We start from the raw sequence: 18,144 nt of genomic DNA, 5'->3' as shown, positions 1-18,144 counted from the left end.
TGTGTGCTACTAGGATTCCGAGGGGTCTTAGTAGTCTGGCTGTCATTTCTGAAACTTCTTTGATGTATGGTAAGGTGGTTAGGGTTTCTGGCTGTGTTTGGTCTGCTTGTCGTGGTTTGTTCTTAAGCAATCTGCGGACTGCAGTTGTTCCACAATAGGTTTCCCCCATGAAGGTTCTGACCAACCTCCTCTGAAATGCCTCCAAATACTTTTATGTCCTTGTATAAGGAGACTATACTGCATGCAGTATTCAAGATATGATCTCACCAACATCCTGATTACTGAAGCATAAACCCCTTACTTTTATAATCAGCCTTCCTTAAAAAAGGGATCACATTCTATTTACCTCCTGAATAACTTTGCTGCATCTGCACTCATGTCACTCTTACAACATACCTTCCTGCCTATCTTTGTCAGCTGCAAATTTAGCCATCATATCTTTGTTCCACGATCAAAGTTATTGATAGAAATAGTAAAACGTTGTGTGCCTGCTACCGAGACACATGAGAGATGCCACTCGTCACAGGTGGACAACCTGAAAAAGTCTTGCACTTTTTAAAAACCAACCAATCTTCTAATATTAATATGTTAGCCTCTCTACCCCGAGTCCCGACTTTGTGCAATAATCTTTACTGTGGCACCTTAAAAAGTAGAAATCCAAATCTTTTCAATTTAATGAAAACAGATTGCTGGAAGAACTCAGCAGGTCTGGCAGTATCTGTGGAGAGGAGGCAGAGTTAACATTTCAGGTCCAGTGACCCTTCAGAATTTAAAGAAGGGCAACTGTATGGTGGGCATGAAAGCTGTGTCTACTGAAATGAAATGAGATAATTGTCAGGATTAAAGATCAGTAGAGAAGCAGTGGCAGATATTTAAAGGGATATTTTATATTCCTGTATTCCTATAGTTTACATCAGTGGACTTTTATCCACAGTGCATTTTACTCTTTCAGCAAACACCAAAAAATTAGTTTAGCAGTTTCCTCTTTCGTTGAACCATACTCTTGATCATTTCTAAATGCCTAGCTATAACTCCCTAAATGAGTGATTTTGACACCACCTCCATGATAGATTCAAGCTAACTGGCCCATGGTTTCATGTTTTCTGCCTTCCTTCTTGAATTTACAGCTTTCCAGTTTGATGTAACCTTTTCAGAATCTAATGAATTCTACAAAATTAACACTAGTGCATCTATATCTTTTTGGCCACTTTTTTTAAGATTGTACAATGGCGTCCATCAAGCAGGATCTGGAGACTTAATATCCTGCACCTCTATCAGTTTGTTTAGTGCTACTACCCTGGTAATTATAATTTGGCCAAGTTCCTCTCTTCCTTCAATCCTTTGACTTAGAGGTATTGCTGGGGTGTTTTTTTGTGTTCTTTGTCGTTACCTATGAGAATTCTTTATTTCTCTGTTTACATTTCTGGCTTGGCTCCTCTTGTGCTTTAATTTATTTGTCCTGGTTAATCTTGTAATCATTCTCTGCTATTATTCTAACAGGTCATTTAGTCCAGCCTTCATTTAGCAAATATATGCTTTTCCTTAACTGTTTCAATTAACGATAAATATTGGGGTTGTCTTGAAAATTTTCTTTGGTAGGGAATGTACTTATTAGGAGTATTCTAAAATATCCCTTCAGATTTCCACCACTGGTTCCCTACTCATCTATCTTCTAGCCCAAGATCCCAATTCATTTCAGCGAGTTCATGCCCACCCACAAAGTTGCCCTGACTTAAATGACAAAAGCTAGTCTTAGACCCACTCTTTATTCTGTCAGGTTGGATGTAAAATTCAGTCCATACTCTGATAGCTGCAATTATAGTACTTTTCCTCTGAAATCATTAATCCTGTAACCTGCTCGAGTCTGACCCAGAAACTATCCCTGACAACATTCAGCCAACTACCTCTGCATGAGATTAATCCTGAGCAAGTGCATTTGCACAGATGGTTTCATTTCTCTGGTGTTTCTTATGAATGCCAGCAGCAGCCATCACTGACAGCAGTTGACCATTTGTATGCTGTCTAGATAAAAGATTAATAAATGAGTAATTGCTGGTAGTTTTTTCATAAAATCTGTAATTACTTAACGTGAATAATTTGCAGATTTTTGTGTCCTATAATCAGAGTTTGTCATTTAGTTTCTCAATATGCCAGATCATATTTCACCCAGTGTCATCTGTGAAATGCAAATAGTTTGGAGAGCACCCACCTACAGCCGGCTTAATCAACCCATGTTTAAAGCTGCATAGGTGGAATGGACAGCAGGAGCATTAATCTTCAAATCAACGTTTTCTCAAGATATAATTTGACCTTTATATCATAGACATACATTCTCCCCAGTGTGCTGCTTTTTGCATGAAAGTCTGACTTATTAATTCATGGGATTTGTGTTGCTGACAAGGCTAGCTTTTATTCTCCATCCTTGATTTTTCTTGAGAAAATAGTGGTGAGCCACTTTCTTGAACCTTTGCAACCGATGCCACAGCATGGTTTGGTAGACCAGCAGGAGGCTGAAAAAACACAGCAAGCCAGGTAGTATCAAGAGGTGGAGAAGTCAACGCCTCAGATATAAGGGTAAAAACCAGGATTGCAGATGCTAGAAATCAGAGTCTAGATTAGTGTGGTGCTGGAAAAGCACAGCAGGTCAGGCAGCATCCTAGGAGTGGGAAAATCGACGTTTCGGGCAAAAGCCCTTCATTAGGAATAGAGCAGGGGAGAAAGTAGCATAGAGTACAATAGATGAATGGGGGTGGGATGGAGGTGATAGGTCAGAGAGGAGGTCCTCTCTCACCCCCCTCCATTTATCTCTCCTGCAGGCTCCCTGCCTCTATTTCTGATGAAGGGCTTTTGCCCGAAACGTTGATTTTTCCTGCTGCTCGGGTGCTGCCTGACCTGCTGTGCTTTTCCAGCACCACTCTAATCTAGCTTCAGATATAATCCTCCTTCAGCACCTGAACTGTTGACTTCTCAACCTCCTGATGCTGCTTGGCTTGCTATGTTCTTCCAGCTTCGTGCTTGTCTACCTTGGATTCCAGCGTCTGCAGGTTTTTTTTGGTCCCAGCGGTGTGGTTTGGGCCAGATACAGTGAAGGAAATGGAAGAAACTACGCAAACCCAGGAAATTCCCACATTAAAGCAAGATACCATGGATCCTGGAAATATGAGAGAAAAGCAGGAAGTACATCTGTGGAGCGAGAAACAATGTTAATCTTTTCAGAGCAGCATGTCTCCTCTTCAGAATTCTTCTTCAGTTCTGAAGAAGTCAATAAAATCATAGAGATGTACAGTATAGAAACAGACCCTTCGGTCCAACTTGTCTATCCCAACCTATTCTAGTCCCATTTGCCAGCACTTGCACGCAATATTCCAACAGTGGCCTAACCAATGTCAAGTACAGCCGCTGCATGACCTCCCAGCTCCTGTACTCAGTACTCTGACCAATAAAGGAAAGCATACCAAACGCCGCCTTCAGTATCCTATCTACCTGCGACTCCACTTTCAAGGAGCTATGAACCTGCACTCCAAGGTCTCTTTGTTCAGCAACACTCCCTAGGACCTTACCATTAAGTGTATAAGTCCTGCTAAGGTTTGCTTTCCCAAAATGCAGCACCTTGCATTTATCTGAATTAAACTCCATCTGCCACTTCTCAGCCTATTGGCCCATCTGGTCCAGATCCTGTTGTAATATGAGATAACCCTCTTCGCTATCCACAACACCTCCAATTTTGGTGTCACCTGCAAACTTACTAACTGTGTACCTCTTATGCTTGCATCCAAATCATTTATGTAAATGACAAAAAGTAGAGGATCCAGCACCGATCCTTGTGGCATTCCACTGGTCACAGGCCTCCAGTCTGAACAACCCTCCACCGCCACCCTCCGTCTTCTACCTTTGCACCAGTTCTGTATCCAAATGGCTAGTTCTCCCTGTATTCCATGAGATCTAACCTTGCTAACCAGTCTCCCATGGGGAACCTTGTTGAATGCCTTACTGATGTCTATATAGATCACATCTACTGCTCTGCCCTCATCAATCTTCTTTGTTACTTCTTCAAAAAACTCAATCAAGTTTGTGAGACGTGATTTCCCACGCACAAAGCCGTGTTGACTATCCCTAATCAGTCCTTGCCTTTCCAAATACATGTACATCCTGTCCCTCAGGATTCCCTCCAACAACTTGCCTGCCATTGAGGTCAGGCCCACTAGTCTATAGTTCCCTGGCTTGTCTTTACCGCCCTTCTTAAACAGTGGCACCACATTTGCCAACCTCCAGTCTCCCAGCACCTCACCTGTGACTATCGATGATGCAAATATCTCAGCAAGAGGCCCAGCAGTCACTTCTCCAGCTTCCCACAGAGTTCTCAGGTACACCTGATCAGGTCCTGGAGATTTATCCACCTCTAACTGTTTCAAGACATCCAGCACTTCCTCCTCTGTAATCTGGACATTTTGCAAGATGTCACCATCTATTTCCCTACAGTCTATATCTTCCATATCCTTTTCCACAGTAAATACTGATGCAAAATATTCATTTAGTATCTTCCCCCATTTTCTGTGGCTTCACACAAAGACTGCCTTGCTAATCTTTGAGGGGCCATATTCTCTCCCTAGTTACCCTTTTGTCCTTAATATGTTTGTAAAAACTCTTTGGATTCTCCTTCATTCTATTTGCCAATGCTATCTCATGTCCCCTTTTTGCCCTCCTGATTTCCCTCTTAAGTATACTCCTACTGCCTTTATACTGTTCTAAGAATTCACTCAATCTATCCTGTCTATACTTGACATATGCTTTCTTCTTTTTCTTAACCAAACCCTCAATTTCTTTAGTCATCCAGCATTCCCTATACCTACCAGCCTTCCCTTTCACCCTGACAGGAATATACTTTCTCTGGATTCTTGTTATCCCATTTCTGAAGGCTTCCCATTTTCCAGCCATCCCTTTACCTGTGAACATCTGCCTCCAATCAGCTTTTGAAAGTTCTAGACGAATACTGTCAAAATTGGCCTTTCTCCAATTTAGAACTTCAACTTTTAGATCTGGTTTATTTTCCATCACGATTTTAAAATGAAAAGAATTATGGTCGCTGGCCCCAAAGTGCGCCCCCACTGATACCTCAGTCACCTGCCCTGCCTTATTTCCCAAGAGTAGGTCAAGTTTTGCACCTTCTCTAGTAGGTACATCCATATACTGAATCAGAAAATTGTCTTTTACGCACTTCAGAAATTCCTCTCCATCTATACCTTTAACACTATGGCAGTCCCAGTCGATGTTTGGAAATCTCCGACCACAACTACCCTATTATTCTTATAGATAGCTGAGATCTCCTTACAAGTTTTTTCAATTTCCCTCTGACTATTAGGGGGTCTATAATACAATCTCAATAAGGTGATCATCCCTTTGTTATTTCTCAGTTCCACCCAAATAACTTCCCTGGATGTATTTCTGGGAATATCCTCCCTCAGCACAGCTGTAATGCTATCCCTTATCAAAAATGCCACTCCCCCTTCTCTCTTGCCTCCCTTTCTAACCTTCCTGTAGCATTTGTATCCTGGAACATTAAGCTGCCAGTTCTGCCCATCCCTGAGCCATGTTTCTGTAACTGCTATGATATCCTAGTCCCATGTTCCTAACCATGCCCTGAGTTCATCTGCTTTCCCTGTTAGGCCCCTTGCATTGAAATAAATGCAGTTTAATTTATTAGTCCTACCTTGTCCCTGCCTGCCCTGACTGTTTGATTCACTTCTGTTCTCAACTGTAACAGTCTCAGATTGATCGCTTTCCTCATTATCTCCCTGGGTCCCATCCCCTCCCCCCACCTTATTAGTTTAAATCCTCCCAAACAGTTCGAGCAAATTTCCCTGCCAGTATATTCGTCCCCTTCCAATTTAGGTGCAATTTGTCCTTCTTGTAGCAGGTCACTTCTACCCCAAAAGACATTCCAATGATCCAAAAATGTGAATCCTTCTCCCATACACCAGTTCCTCAGCCATGCATTCATCTGCTCTATCCTCCTATTCCTGCCCTCACTAGCTCGTAGCACTGGGAGTAATCCAGATATTACTCCCCTTGAGGACCTCCTTTTTAAATTTCTGCCTAACTCTCTGTAATCTCCCTTCAGAATCTCAACCTTTACCCTTCCAATATCATTGGTTCCAATGTGGACAATGACCTCTTGCTGGCCCCTCTCCCCCTTGAGAACATCCTGCACCGTCTCTGAGACATCCTTGATCCTGGCACCAGGGAAACAACACACCATTCTGCTTTTTCTCTGCTGGCCACAGAAACGTCTGTCTGTACCTCGGACTACAGAGTCCCCTCCACAATTGATCTCTTGGAAGCCGACGTATCCCTCGTTGCATTAGAGCCATCTCAATACCAGAAACTTGGCTGTTCATGCTACGTTCCCCTGAGAATCCATCACCCCCTACATTTTTCAAACCAGCATACCTGTATGAAATGGGTATATCCACAAGACTCCTGCCCTAGGTGCCAACCTCTCTTACCCTTCCTGGAGTTAACTCATCTGTGTGACTGTATCTGAGACTTTCCCCCCCTTCCTATAACTGCCATCCATCACATACTGTTGCAAATTCCTCATCGCTTCTATCAGTCTCTCCAACCGATCCACTCGATCTGATAAGATTCGCATCCAACAGCATTTATGGCAGTTGTGAAACTTGAAAGGGTTCAGAAAAGATTTACAAGGATGTTGCCAGGGTTGGAGGGTTTGAGCTATAGGGAGAGGCTGAACAGGCTGCGGCTGGTTTCCCTGGAGTGTCGGAGGCTGAGGAGTGACTTTATAGAGGCTTACAAAATTATGAGGGACGTGGATAGGACAAATAGACAAAGTCTTTTCCCTGGCGTTGGGGAGTCCAGAACGAGAGGGCATAAGTTTAGGGTGAGGGGGGAAAGATATAAATACGTGTATGGAATGAGCTGCCAGAGAATGTGGTGGAGGCTGGTACAATTGCAACATTTAAGAGGCATTTGGATGGGTATATGAATAGGAAGAGTTTGGAGGGAAATGGGTTGGGTGTTGGCAGGGGGGACTAGATTGGGTTGGGATATCTGGTTGGCATGGACAGGTTGGACTGAAGGGCCTGTTTCCATGCTGTACATCTCTATGACTCTGACTCTAAGTGCTTGTGTTTATGGAACTTCATGCTAACACAAGTCAATAATTTCAGTAGAAGCCATAATTGCACAAAATGATTTGGAGTGTTATCAGGGACCAACATGAATTTAATTGTGAGATGACAACCTTGGTTCAATGGAAGTCCTCTTCTGAGTCAGGTCATGAGTTCATTCTCAGCACTAAAACATATCCATGTTCATGCAGGAGATCAAGCTTGTTGCCCATTTTTTGTACAAAAACTTAAGGCTGAAATGAGTTCTTTTCATGAAAACAAGTTCTGCATTCAGAGTTAACTAAAAAAAATTGAAGATTCTTTTCCACACTAGAAAAAGGATTTTTTCCCCCCCCTGTAACAGCAATTCAGCGGGATACCTGGAATGGGTGGTGTGGAGAAAGAATTCTTACTGGAAAGATTTCCACTAATCAGATGGTGGGAGGAGTGAATTACCTTCGAGAAGCACATTGGGAGTGATTGAATCCTGACTTTGGATGATTTCCATCGTAACCTTTGTAAAGTTTAAATGGTTGCAAGTTTTGTGCTTTGAAAGCTCTTTGGCTCAATTACTTGAATTCTCAATAAACTAGATATAAGCTATATTCGAAATAAAGTCCAGCAGGAAGTTCAGTCCAACCACTGAGCAGCAAAACAACAATGCAAATAAAGGAATGGGAGATGAGGGAAATGCTTTTTTTAAACCCCACTTCAATATTTCTCTCCATTTCTCCCCCTCAGATATGGATTTTGTTTAGAGGTGGAACTCCATTGGTGCCTGTAACCCTCTGGTGCCTCATACAAGGGCCATTTTATTTACTACCATTTAACATGAATGTCAATACAATACTTAACCATGGAAGATAGCATAAATGAATCTATTTTTATCCTCAACCTAATTCCTAGACGTAACTATTTTCCAGCAAGAATTAATGGAATGTTTTATGGTAATTTTCATCACTGGCTCAGAGGGCTAAAGGCTAATTATAGTAACTGGGGCTTTGGCTGACATGAGGTAACAGCACTGACTGGAACTTAGTCAAGCCAACACCTTTATCCACTGTGTCACTGAGGAATTCTAATTGCCTTTCTTAACTGAGATATTTGGGCAAAAGATTTCTGCAGCTTTCTACTCATTCATTTTGCTTTTATATATAAAAGAGGAAGATGCAATTTGAAAGACAAATTAACAGTACTGTACATCAAGACCATTTGAGAAAAACTGTGCATTGAGTACTGAATAGTTGTTACTGGTGTAGGGTGTAAACATAGACAGTGTAGGGAAACAATGTCCGGGGAACAGGAGAATCGACGTTTCGGGCATAAGCCCTTCTTCAGGATTATGCCCGAAACATCGATTCTCCTGTTCCCTGGATGCTGCCTGACCTGCTGTGCTGTTCCAGCAACACATTTTCAGCTCTGATCTCCAGCATCTGCAGAACTCACTTTCTCCTCCAGTGTAGGGAAACAGATATTTTGGAAAAAATATAATTTCATAAAATATTGTGAAATATATAGAATGTTATAGGAATTGCTGATTCAGTCATATAAGGAATGTTCCCACAGCAGTTTCCTCGACTGTCAAACACGTCAATGAAAGCCACTTTCTCTGTCAAGGACGTCTCCAGCACAAACGGGTTGAAACAAGGCATTGCTAATCCTGAGAGGTAGGGGTGGGTAGGAGATGACCTCATGATCCATATATAAGTCAACTATCTGAAGGCCAAACAGGATACTCTAACAAGAATGAGACACAAGATGATTTAATAGATTTCTAACAGATATCCAAAAATACATTAGTTTGAATATCCATTCCTTGCCAATCGGCAATTGAGTATACGATTAATGTAAGATTCCATGCATTTAAGGTATAAACAGACTGAAGAGGAAACCGATATTGCGTGTCCTTGATAGGTATGCCCCTGTCCGGCAGGGAGGAAGTGATAAGGTAAGGGAACCGTGGTTTACTGCAGAAATTGCATCTCTTGTTAAGCAGAAGAAGGAGGCTTACGCATTGATGAGGCAAGATGGTTCAGATGAGGCAATAGCGAGTTACAGATCAGCTAGGTAGGATTTAAAGAGTTAAGAAGAGCAAAGAGAGGACACAAACGGGCTTTAGCAAATAGAATAAAGGAGAACCTTAAAGCTTTCTGTAGGTTTGTGAGGAATAAAAGGATGACCAGGGTAGGAATAGGGCCAGTCAAAGACAGAAGTGGGAAGTTGAGTGTGGACCCTGTCGAGATTGGAGAGGTGTTAAACGAACATTTCTCATCAGTTTTCACTCTGGAAAAGGAGAATATTGTAGAGGAGAAGAATGAGGCACGAGATATTAGACTAGAAAGGATCGAGGTTAGTTACGAACAGGTATGATCAATTCTAGAAGGAGTGAAAGTAGACAAGTCCCCTGGGCCGGATGGGATTTATCTGAGGATTCTCTGGGAAGCTGGGGAGGAGGTAGCAGAGCCTTTGGCTTTGATATTTGAGTCGTCATTGTTAACAGGTTTAGAGGACTGCAGGATTGCAAATGTTGTGCCCTTGCTCAAGAAGGGTAATAGAGATGACCCAGGTACTTCTGTTGTCGGAAAGGTTTTGGAAAGGATTATAAGAGATAAGATTTATAATCATCTAACAAGCAACAATTTGATTTCAGATAGTCAACATGGTTTTGTCAAGGGCAGGTCGTGTCGCACAAACCTCATTGAGTTTTCTGAGATGGTGACCAAGCATGTAGATGAGGGTAGGGCAGTTGATGTGGTATACATGGACTTCAGTAAAGCCTTTGATAAGGTTCTACATGGTAGGCTTTTGGAGAAAATGCAGAGGCGTGGGATTGAGGGTGAATTAGCAGTTTGGATTAGAAACTAGTTTTCTGTAAGAAGGCTGATGGAAAATATTCAGCCTGGAGTTGGGTTACTAGTGATGTGGCACAAGTATCTGTTTTGGGACCACTGCTAATGACGCAGGTATAGGTGGATGGTTTAGTAAGTTTGCAGATGACACTAAAGTCGGTGGAGTAGTGGACAGTTTGGAAGATTGTTACAGGTTGCAGCGGAACTTGGATAAACTGCAGAATTGGGCTGAGGGGTGGCAAATGGAGTTCAATGCAGCTAAATGTGAGCTGATTCACTTGGGAAGAATAACAGGAAGGCAGAGTACTGGGTCAATGAAAATATTCTTGTGCAGAGGGATCTTGGAGTCCATGTACATAAATCCCTGAAAGTTGCCACCCAGGTTGATAGTGCTGTTAAGAAGGCATACAGTGTGTTCGGTTTCATTGAAAGAGGGATTGAGTTCCGGAGCCGCAATATCATGCTGCAACAATACAAAATGCTAGTGCAGCCACACTTGGAATATTGTGTACAGTTCTGGTCGCCATATTTTGGGAAGAATGTGGAAGTATTGGAAAAGGTGCAGAGGAGATTTACTGGGATGTTGCCTAGTCTGGAGGGAAGGTCTTATGAGGAAAGGCTGAGTCTCTTGGGTCTGTTCTAATTGGAAAGAAGGTGGCTAAGGGGGAATTTGATAGAGATGTACAAGATGATCAGAGGATTAGAGTAGACAGTGGAAGTCTTTTTCTTAGGATAATGATGTTCGCTTGTACGAGGGGGCATAATGACAAATTGAGGGGTGATAAATTTAAGACAGATGTCAGAGGCAGGTTCTTTAGTCAGTGGTGAGGGCATGGAATGCCCTACCTGCCAATGTAGTCAACTCAGCCACTTTAGGGAGATTTAAACAATCCTTGGATAAGCACATTGATGATGATGATGGGATAGTGTAGGGGAACGAGCTGAGTTCACAGATCGGCACAACATCGAGGGCTGAAGGGCCTTTTCTGCGAAGTATTGTTCTATGTTCCATGAAACTGCCATTTTTGACAGGAGAGAGCTTCTCTCTGTGCAACAATGTTAGCTTCAACTTTTGTCAGGACATGGCTTTGGATAGAGGAAGGCTTTTCAAAATAAAGGTTCTCCTTTATTCTATTTGCTAAAGCCTGTTTGTGTCCTCTCTTTGCTCTTAACTCTTTAAATTCTACCTCTCTGATCTGTAACTCTCTATCGCCTCATCTGAATCATCTTGCCTCATCAATGCGTAAGCCTCCTTCTTCTGCTTAACAAGAGATGCAATTTCTGTAGTAAACCACGGTTCCCTTACCTTATCACTTCCTCCCTGCCAGACAGGGACATACCTATCAAGGACACGCAATATCGGTTTCCTTTTCAGTCTGTTTATACCTTAAATGCATGGAATCTTACATTAATTGTACACCAGCATCAATCACCAATAATTTGATTAACTCGAAGACTAACTGAATAAAACAGAAAAGGCTGCTGCCTGAAGCCCTGGAGCTCAACTTGAAAACAGTAAAGTATTCTGAGGAGACGGCCACAATCAATCATGCTGTTCAGAATCCGCTGATTCCCCTCACCTTTTCTTGTCCACTCTGCATGATAGGACTTGAAGTAAATTAAAACACTATGTCTTTTCTGCTTACTTAGCTTGTGTATCATTCCTAAACCTTGCTTGTTAATAAACTGGCTTAAAATCATTTATGGATTATCCACTGATTGTCTGGGATAATCTGTAATTTCCGAATCTTAAGTCTTGGAAGACTGAGGAGAATGAACAATTCTATAATTTTCAGTCCGAAAGTAAAAACGAGCTTCAAGGAAGAGTCATATTGTACTCAGACCCTTACCTCTGCTTCTGTTTTCACAGATGCTGCCAGAGCTGCTGGGTTTCTGCAGCACTGTTTTTATATCAAGTCTCCAATATCCACTGTGCTCTTACTTGAAGTAGAGTAGGAGTTCCATTACACAGAATTGTACTGTGGTTACAGAACAGAAGGAAGCTGTTCGGCCTGTTATGGCCAGGCCTGCTCTTCAGGGCAATTCAGTTAGTATCAAAGCCCTGCCCATTTCCCATAATTGCAAAGTTTCTCCCTTGTTCCCTTTGGAATGCCACAATTGAATCTCTCTCCTCCACGCTCAGACAGTAGAATCCAAGTCATATCAGCTTGTCACATGAAAATATTTTTCCCTGATGATGCTGTTGGGGTTTTTTTTGCCATTGACCTCAGATCCGTGTCCTTTGACTCTTGACCCTTTTGCCAGTGGAAACACTTTCTCCCTAACTAGCCTGTCAATGATTTGTGATTTTAAACACTTGTATCACCTTTCTGCCTTCTGTCGTGAACAAGGCCAGATGTTCCAGTCTATCCATGTATTTGAAGCCCTTCATCTCTGGGGCTATTCTTACATGTCTTTTCTATAACCTCTGAGAATTTCACATCATTCCTAAGATTTGCTGCTTAACATTGTGTGATACAAATGTTGAGACTGGGCCAGTGTTTTTTAAAGATAGTTAATAACTTCCTTGCTGATTTTTACTCTACCTCTGATCATAAAAACTGGTCACAGGCCTCCGGTCTGAATAACAACCCTCCACCACCACCCTCTGTCTTCCATCTTTGAGCCAGTTCTGTATCCAAATGGCTAGTTCTCCCTGTATTCCATAAGATCTAACCTTGCTAACCAGTCTCCCATGGGAAACCTTATTGAATGCCTTACTAAATTCCATATAGATCACATCTACTGCTCTGCCCTCATCAATCCTCTTTGTTACTTCAAAATATTCAATCAAGTTTGTGAGACATGATTTCCCATGCACAAAGCCATGTTGACTATCCCGAAATCAGTCCTTGCCTTTCCAAATACATATACATCCTGTCACTCAGGATTCCCTCCAACAACTTGCCCACCAGTGATGTCAGGCTCATAGAGATGTACAGACACTTTGGTCCATCTTGTCCATGCCCTCTAGACACCCTAAATTAATCTAGTCCTGTTTGCCAGCATTTGCTCCATATCCCTCTGAACCCTTCCTATTCATGTACCCATTCAGATTTCTTTCAAATGTTGTTATAATTGTGCCAGTCTCCACCACTCCCTCTTGCAGCTCATTCCATACACGCACCACCTTTTGTGTGAAAAAGTTGCCCTTTGGGTACCTTCTAAATCTTTTCTCTCTCACCCTAAACTTATGCCCTCTAGTTTTGGACTCTTTTTTTCCCCCCCCCCCATACCCTTCATGATTTTATAAACCTCTATAAGGTCACCCCTCAGTCTGCGACACTCCAGGAAAAACAGCCTCAGCCTATTCAGCTTCTCCCTATAGCTTAAACCCTCCAACCCTAGCAACATCTTGTAAATATTTTCTGAATCCTTTCAATTTCACAACATCCTTCCTACGGAAGGGAGATCACAGTTGCATACTGTTCCAAAAGTGGCCTATCCAATGTCCTGTACAGCCGCAACATAACCTCCTAACTCCTATACTCAATGCTTTGGCCAATAAAGGAAAATATACTAAACACTTTTTTCCACTATCTTACCTACCTGTGACTCCACTTTCAAGGAGCTATGTACCTGCACTCCAAGGTTTCTTTGTTCAGCAACATTCCCAAGGACCTTATCATTAAGTGTACAAGTCCTGCTAAGATTTGCTTTCCTAAAATGCAGCACCTCATATTTATATGAATTAAATTCCATCTGCCATTTCTCAGCCCACTGTCACAGGTCTCCAGTCTGTTTGTCTAATCAGATTCATAATTCCCAAACATTATCTCAGTTTTTCTAATAATCCCTCCCTTCCGACCTCTCTTGCTTCCCCTCCCCATCTCACGTGCTCTTCCTCTGTGTCTCCTTTCCTCCTCCTGCCTCCGATCTCTCCTAATTGATATTTGGCTAATTGGTGTCTAATTTTCTTTTTAAGTAGTGGGGTTACATTTGCATCCATTGCATTCAAAATAGTCCTCAAGTTAATTTGTGTCTGCAAAAAAGCTTTTCATCATGGGTAGATAAATTGCACTTGTGTAATGACTTTGTGCTATTAGACAAGTTAGCTGATCATGCAAGCTTGCTTGAAAGTGTGATTTAATGCACCAGAATTAAGTGATTTTCTTTTTGAAATAATTTCTTTCTGCAAAATTATTTGGTTTGGAATATTAGTCACTTAATAAATGATGCCTTGTTAATGTATCAGTAACAGAACTATTTCCATCCAGGTAGCAAAATGGCAATCTGCAGTTTTAGTTTTGTATATTGTTTGAAATGTTTATCATGTGAGCAAACAATTAAATGTATATATTAAATTATTTTGTCTTTCTAACAGTGATCTTGAAGATGACTTGCTTAGTGATGACTGGGGTTTGAGCAAAAAGGTAAGGTGAATCGAAAACCATTCTGTACAGGTTGTTCTGCTATAATGCATGTTTTGTTAATGTGAATTCGATATAATATGATTGCCGAATTGGGGACATTGTTTTAAACGTGAGCTATAGAAACATGCGTTGGCAGTAACACGATTGCATTGCCAATACTTTTTAAGCTCTGCTTTTAATGCGCGATGTTTCTATTACGTAAGGTTGCACAAGACTGCAACCATCACGCTATAGAGGAACAACCTATATTGGATTTTGCCAGATCATGGATTAGAATTCTTAGTTCTGTCCATTTTGTACCTTTCTTGCATGCTTGATTGCAAAACTAGCAATAGATTTAATATTTGGGCCGCTAGTTTTTTTTTAAACATTGGATTGATGAGCAAACGTAGTGCATCTTTTAGTAAATGCATAGAATGGCAGCATAAACATAAATTTGTTAAATTCAACTTTAAAATGAGTAGTCCATAATACATGAAATTTGTTCTGAAGTGAACAATGCTGGAGGTTATCTCATGCCACAGATTATGATGCAGTTTCTATGTTACTTAATATAGTAATAAAACACCCTTTGTTCAAAACCTAGTTTTTGGTTGTCATCCATAACCGATCATCACACTTCCCCAACTGGATTGAAATCAAGTTGCTCTTGAATTTGTTGCGGATATGAAGAGGTGATTTATGCAGTTTGAGCCAAATTGTATTTCCTGGTTTTGAAACCACGGTGTAGAAAAATCAATGCTGTTGAGTACAATACAGAAATTTACTAATTGCTCTTATCCAGTTTGTTTGATGATTTTCTTTGCATCAGTCCTCCAAGTTGCTGTTTTACTGTATGCAATCATGAATTGCTTAATCAGAAACAGTTTTTGAAATAGCTGAATAGCTTAATATAGTAATAAAACACCCTTTGTTCAAAACCTAGTTTTTGGTTGTCATCCATAACCGATCATCACACTTCCCCAACTGGATTGAAATCAAGTTGCTCTTGAATTTGTTGCGGATATGAAGAGGTGATTTATGCAGTTTATGAGTGTGTTGAAACCTGATGAGTGTGTTGAAAATTGTGCACCAGTGAATGAAAACTTAAGTTGTAAGTTTTAGATGAAGTCATTTAATCATTTAACATGATGTTGCTGTCTCAATTAACTGCATTTGATATTTGTCATTCTTCCCACACTAGAATCAGTCTGATCAATCTGATGAAGAGCTGGATGATAACCTTCTACAGAGTGATGATGAAGGAAATGAAAGGTATAGTAGATTCTGCCATGTCTTTACTGTTCCTGGTGTCTAAACTAGTACGCTTCAAAAATAAATGGTGTGTAAGCTTGAACCTTAGATAAAAATAATAGTCATGGCTCAGTCAGCAATATTGTGCACTGATGTAATTTTGTTTGTTTAATTAAATTTAAATGTGTTGAGCAACAGAGTTTGGCATGTTTGACCAGGTGTTAAACATAGAATATATTGCTAGTTCCTTCCACTTCTGTAAGTTCAGCTACCTTTCGTCTGCCAATATGATTAAAAAAGTATTTGCGATTGTTTTAGGAATACTGGTTCACTATCTTATACTTCAATAATCTATGCATTTTCTACCACTTCCTGCTTATCACTTTTTTCATTGATCGACCCCCTCATAGCTCCAGAAATGTTATGTAGCAATGTTTCGTTCATCTACGGTTGTCACCTAAATGGTCAAAAAACAGCATCTGAAGTCTAAAAAATTAGTATTTTAATACTGTATATGTTGCAGTCTTACTTAACTGGTGTTCATTAGATAATTACTCTGCCCTTGAGAGAAGTACAAGTCTTTGTACAAGTGCCACCAACCACAAGTGTGGACTTTATGCAGCTGATCGAGCACCAAAGATAAGTGTACCAAATTACTTCAGGGATGGGTCTGGAAGAACAAATTTTGCAAAATCTTTTGCGTTAGCACAGTTACACCTGATAAATTTACCTACAATGTTGTCAGATGTGCAGGATGAATATGGAAGTCAATGTAAGGACTTTGTTGACTCTAAACTGAGACAAATCAGAATTTTTTTTTTCTCAATCTGAGATACTGTCGAGGAATAGAAGATTTGAAAATCTACATTCATAAATAAGAGAAACTAGGGCATTTGACTGTTAAGCTTTGTCCCAAGTTGTGAGTTATATATATCCTTGTTCAGGCCTTGTCTGGAGTTCTGTGCTAATGTTTTGTTCAGTTCCTGTGGTGTTGCCATGTTACCATAGATTTTGGATTTGAAAAATACAGGTGAAAAATGGAGGCTGAGGATTGAGGCCAATTGCTAGTGAGCGTATAGCACAAAACATTAATTTTACTAGGTGAAAGGTTGGTCACCTTATTGGTGGAGACAGGTCTAAACATCAATCTTGGCATTCAAAGTATGGAATTGTTTTATGGACCAAGCCAACTTTGGCAGTTTGTAATAGCATAAGATGATAGTCAACACAGAAATATACCCTTCTGACCAACGTGTCCATGCCGAGCAGATAACCTAAATTAATCTAATCCCATTTGCCAGCATTTGGCTCATATCCCTCCAAACCCTCCTTATTCATATACCCATCCAGATACCTTTTAAAAGTAATAATTGCACCAGTCTCGCCCCTTCCTCTTGCAGTTCATTCCATACACACACCATCCTCTGCATGAAAAAGTTGCCCCTTATCACTTTTCATTGATAATGTCGACCCCCTCATAGCTTCAGAAGTGTTATGTAGCAATGTTTCGTTCATCTACGGTTGTCACCTAAATGGTCAAAAAACAGCATCTGAAGTCTAAAAAATTAGTATTTTAATACTGTATATGTTGCAGTCTTGGACTTTTGGACTTCGTTCCCTGGGGAAAAGACCTTGATTATTCACTCTATCCATGCCCCAAAGATAAGACGGCCAAATAGTATCGCCGCAAACACGTGCTTCAAATGAAATATGCACATGTGAGAAAAAAAGGACTAGATTTTATTAACTTAGTTTGTATAGTAACTTGAGTTTTGATAGTAATGGATGATCTAGTTCAAGTATTTAGATGAACTAATGGATTTAACAGAATGGTGCAGTGAAACCTTTTTTTCAGTGAATGAATCCAGAACCGGAGAAATATTGATCAACATTTGATTTGGGTTATTTAGAAGTGAAATTAGTGAGCATTTAGACTTCAGAGGGTAGAGGAAGGCTATTAATCAATTGAAATTTTCAACAGTGATCTAGATGAATTTTTTTTATTGGCCTTGAATCTCAAAAGATATGCAATCAGATTAGGTAAATGCATTGACATGGAGATAAGCAATTAAAACATTGAATAGTGGAATAGGCTCAAGGGGCTGAATGGTCTCATTCTTCCATGTGATCTGCTCCTTGTGAGTCTGGAACTCCATTAACCATAATGCTTATATTGACTCTTGCTCCTTTTAAACACTCCCTCATCCTGTGAACTATTCTTTGAAGGATAAGCAGTTAACCAATGAAATTTTTCAAGTGCTGCAAATGTGATCCAGTTTCTCAAGTAATATTTTTGCTCAATGAAATATAAGTATTACATCCTCATCAAAATTTGCAGAAAACAATTTGTTTTCTCAATCCAACCTTCGATGATTAGAATAAACTGAAATGATTCACTTTGTCTTGCGTAAGCAATAAATAATACAGTAATATTTGACTCCACTGTCAAAATCATTGAAAGAATGCAGCACACTGTATGAAAGTCAATATCTTGAGGATTAATTATGTTGCGACCCATTTATTGTTTTGTAATACCTTTTAATCATCAGCACCACTCCTTGA

General features: G+C 40.5%; 1 protein-coding gene across 3 annotated transcripts in view; it reads left to right on the top strand.

Annotated features, from left to right (window-relative positions):
* Positions 1–18,144, top strand: part of rbm33a (RNA binding motif protein 33a) — a 163,721-nt gene that overhangs the window by 15,603 nt on the left and 129,974 nt on the right. For all 3 annotated transcript variants that reach the window (XM_087987564.1, XM_087987565.1, XM_087987563.1), the window contains exons 3-4: positions 14,301–14,349; positions 15,533–15,603. In XM_087987564.1, coding sequence (XP_087843690.1) covers positions 14,301–14,349; positions 15,533–15,603 — 120 coding nt within the window. The remainder of the gene's footprint in view (positions 1–14,300; positions 14,350–15,532; positions 15,604–18,144) is intronic.

The sequence above is a fragment of the Chiloscyllium plagiosum genome, unplaced genomic scaffold (genome assembly GCF_037043375.1).
Source record: "Chiloscyllium plagiosum isolate Xiang-an unplaced genomic scaffold, Cpla_swu_hap1 HiC_scaffold_5, whole genome shotgun sequence".
Lineage (NCBI taxonomy): Eukaryota > Metazoa > Chordata > Chondrichthyes > Orectolobiformes > Hemiscylliidae > Chiloscyllium > Chiloscyllium plagiosum.
The sequence above is the reverse complement of the archived record's forward strand: the minus strand, read 5'-3'. Positions and strand labels throughout refer to the sequence as shown.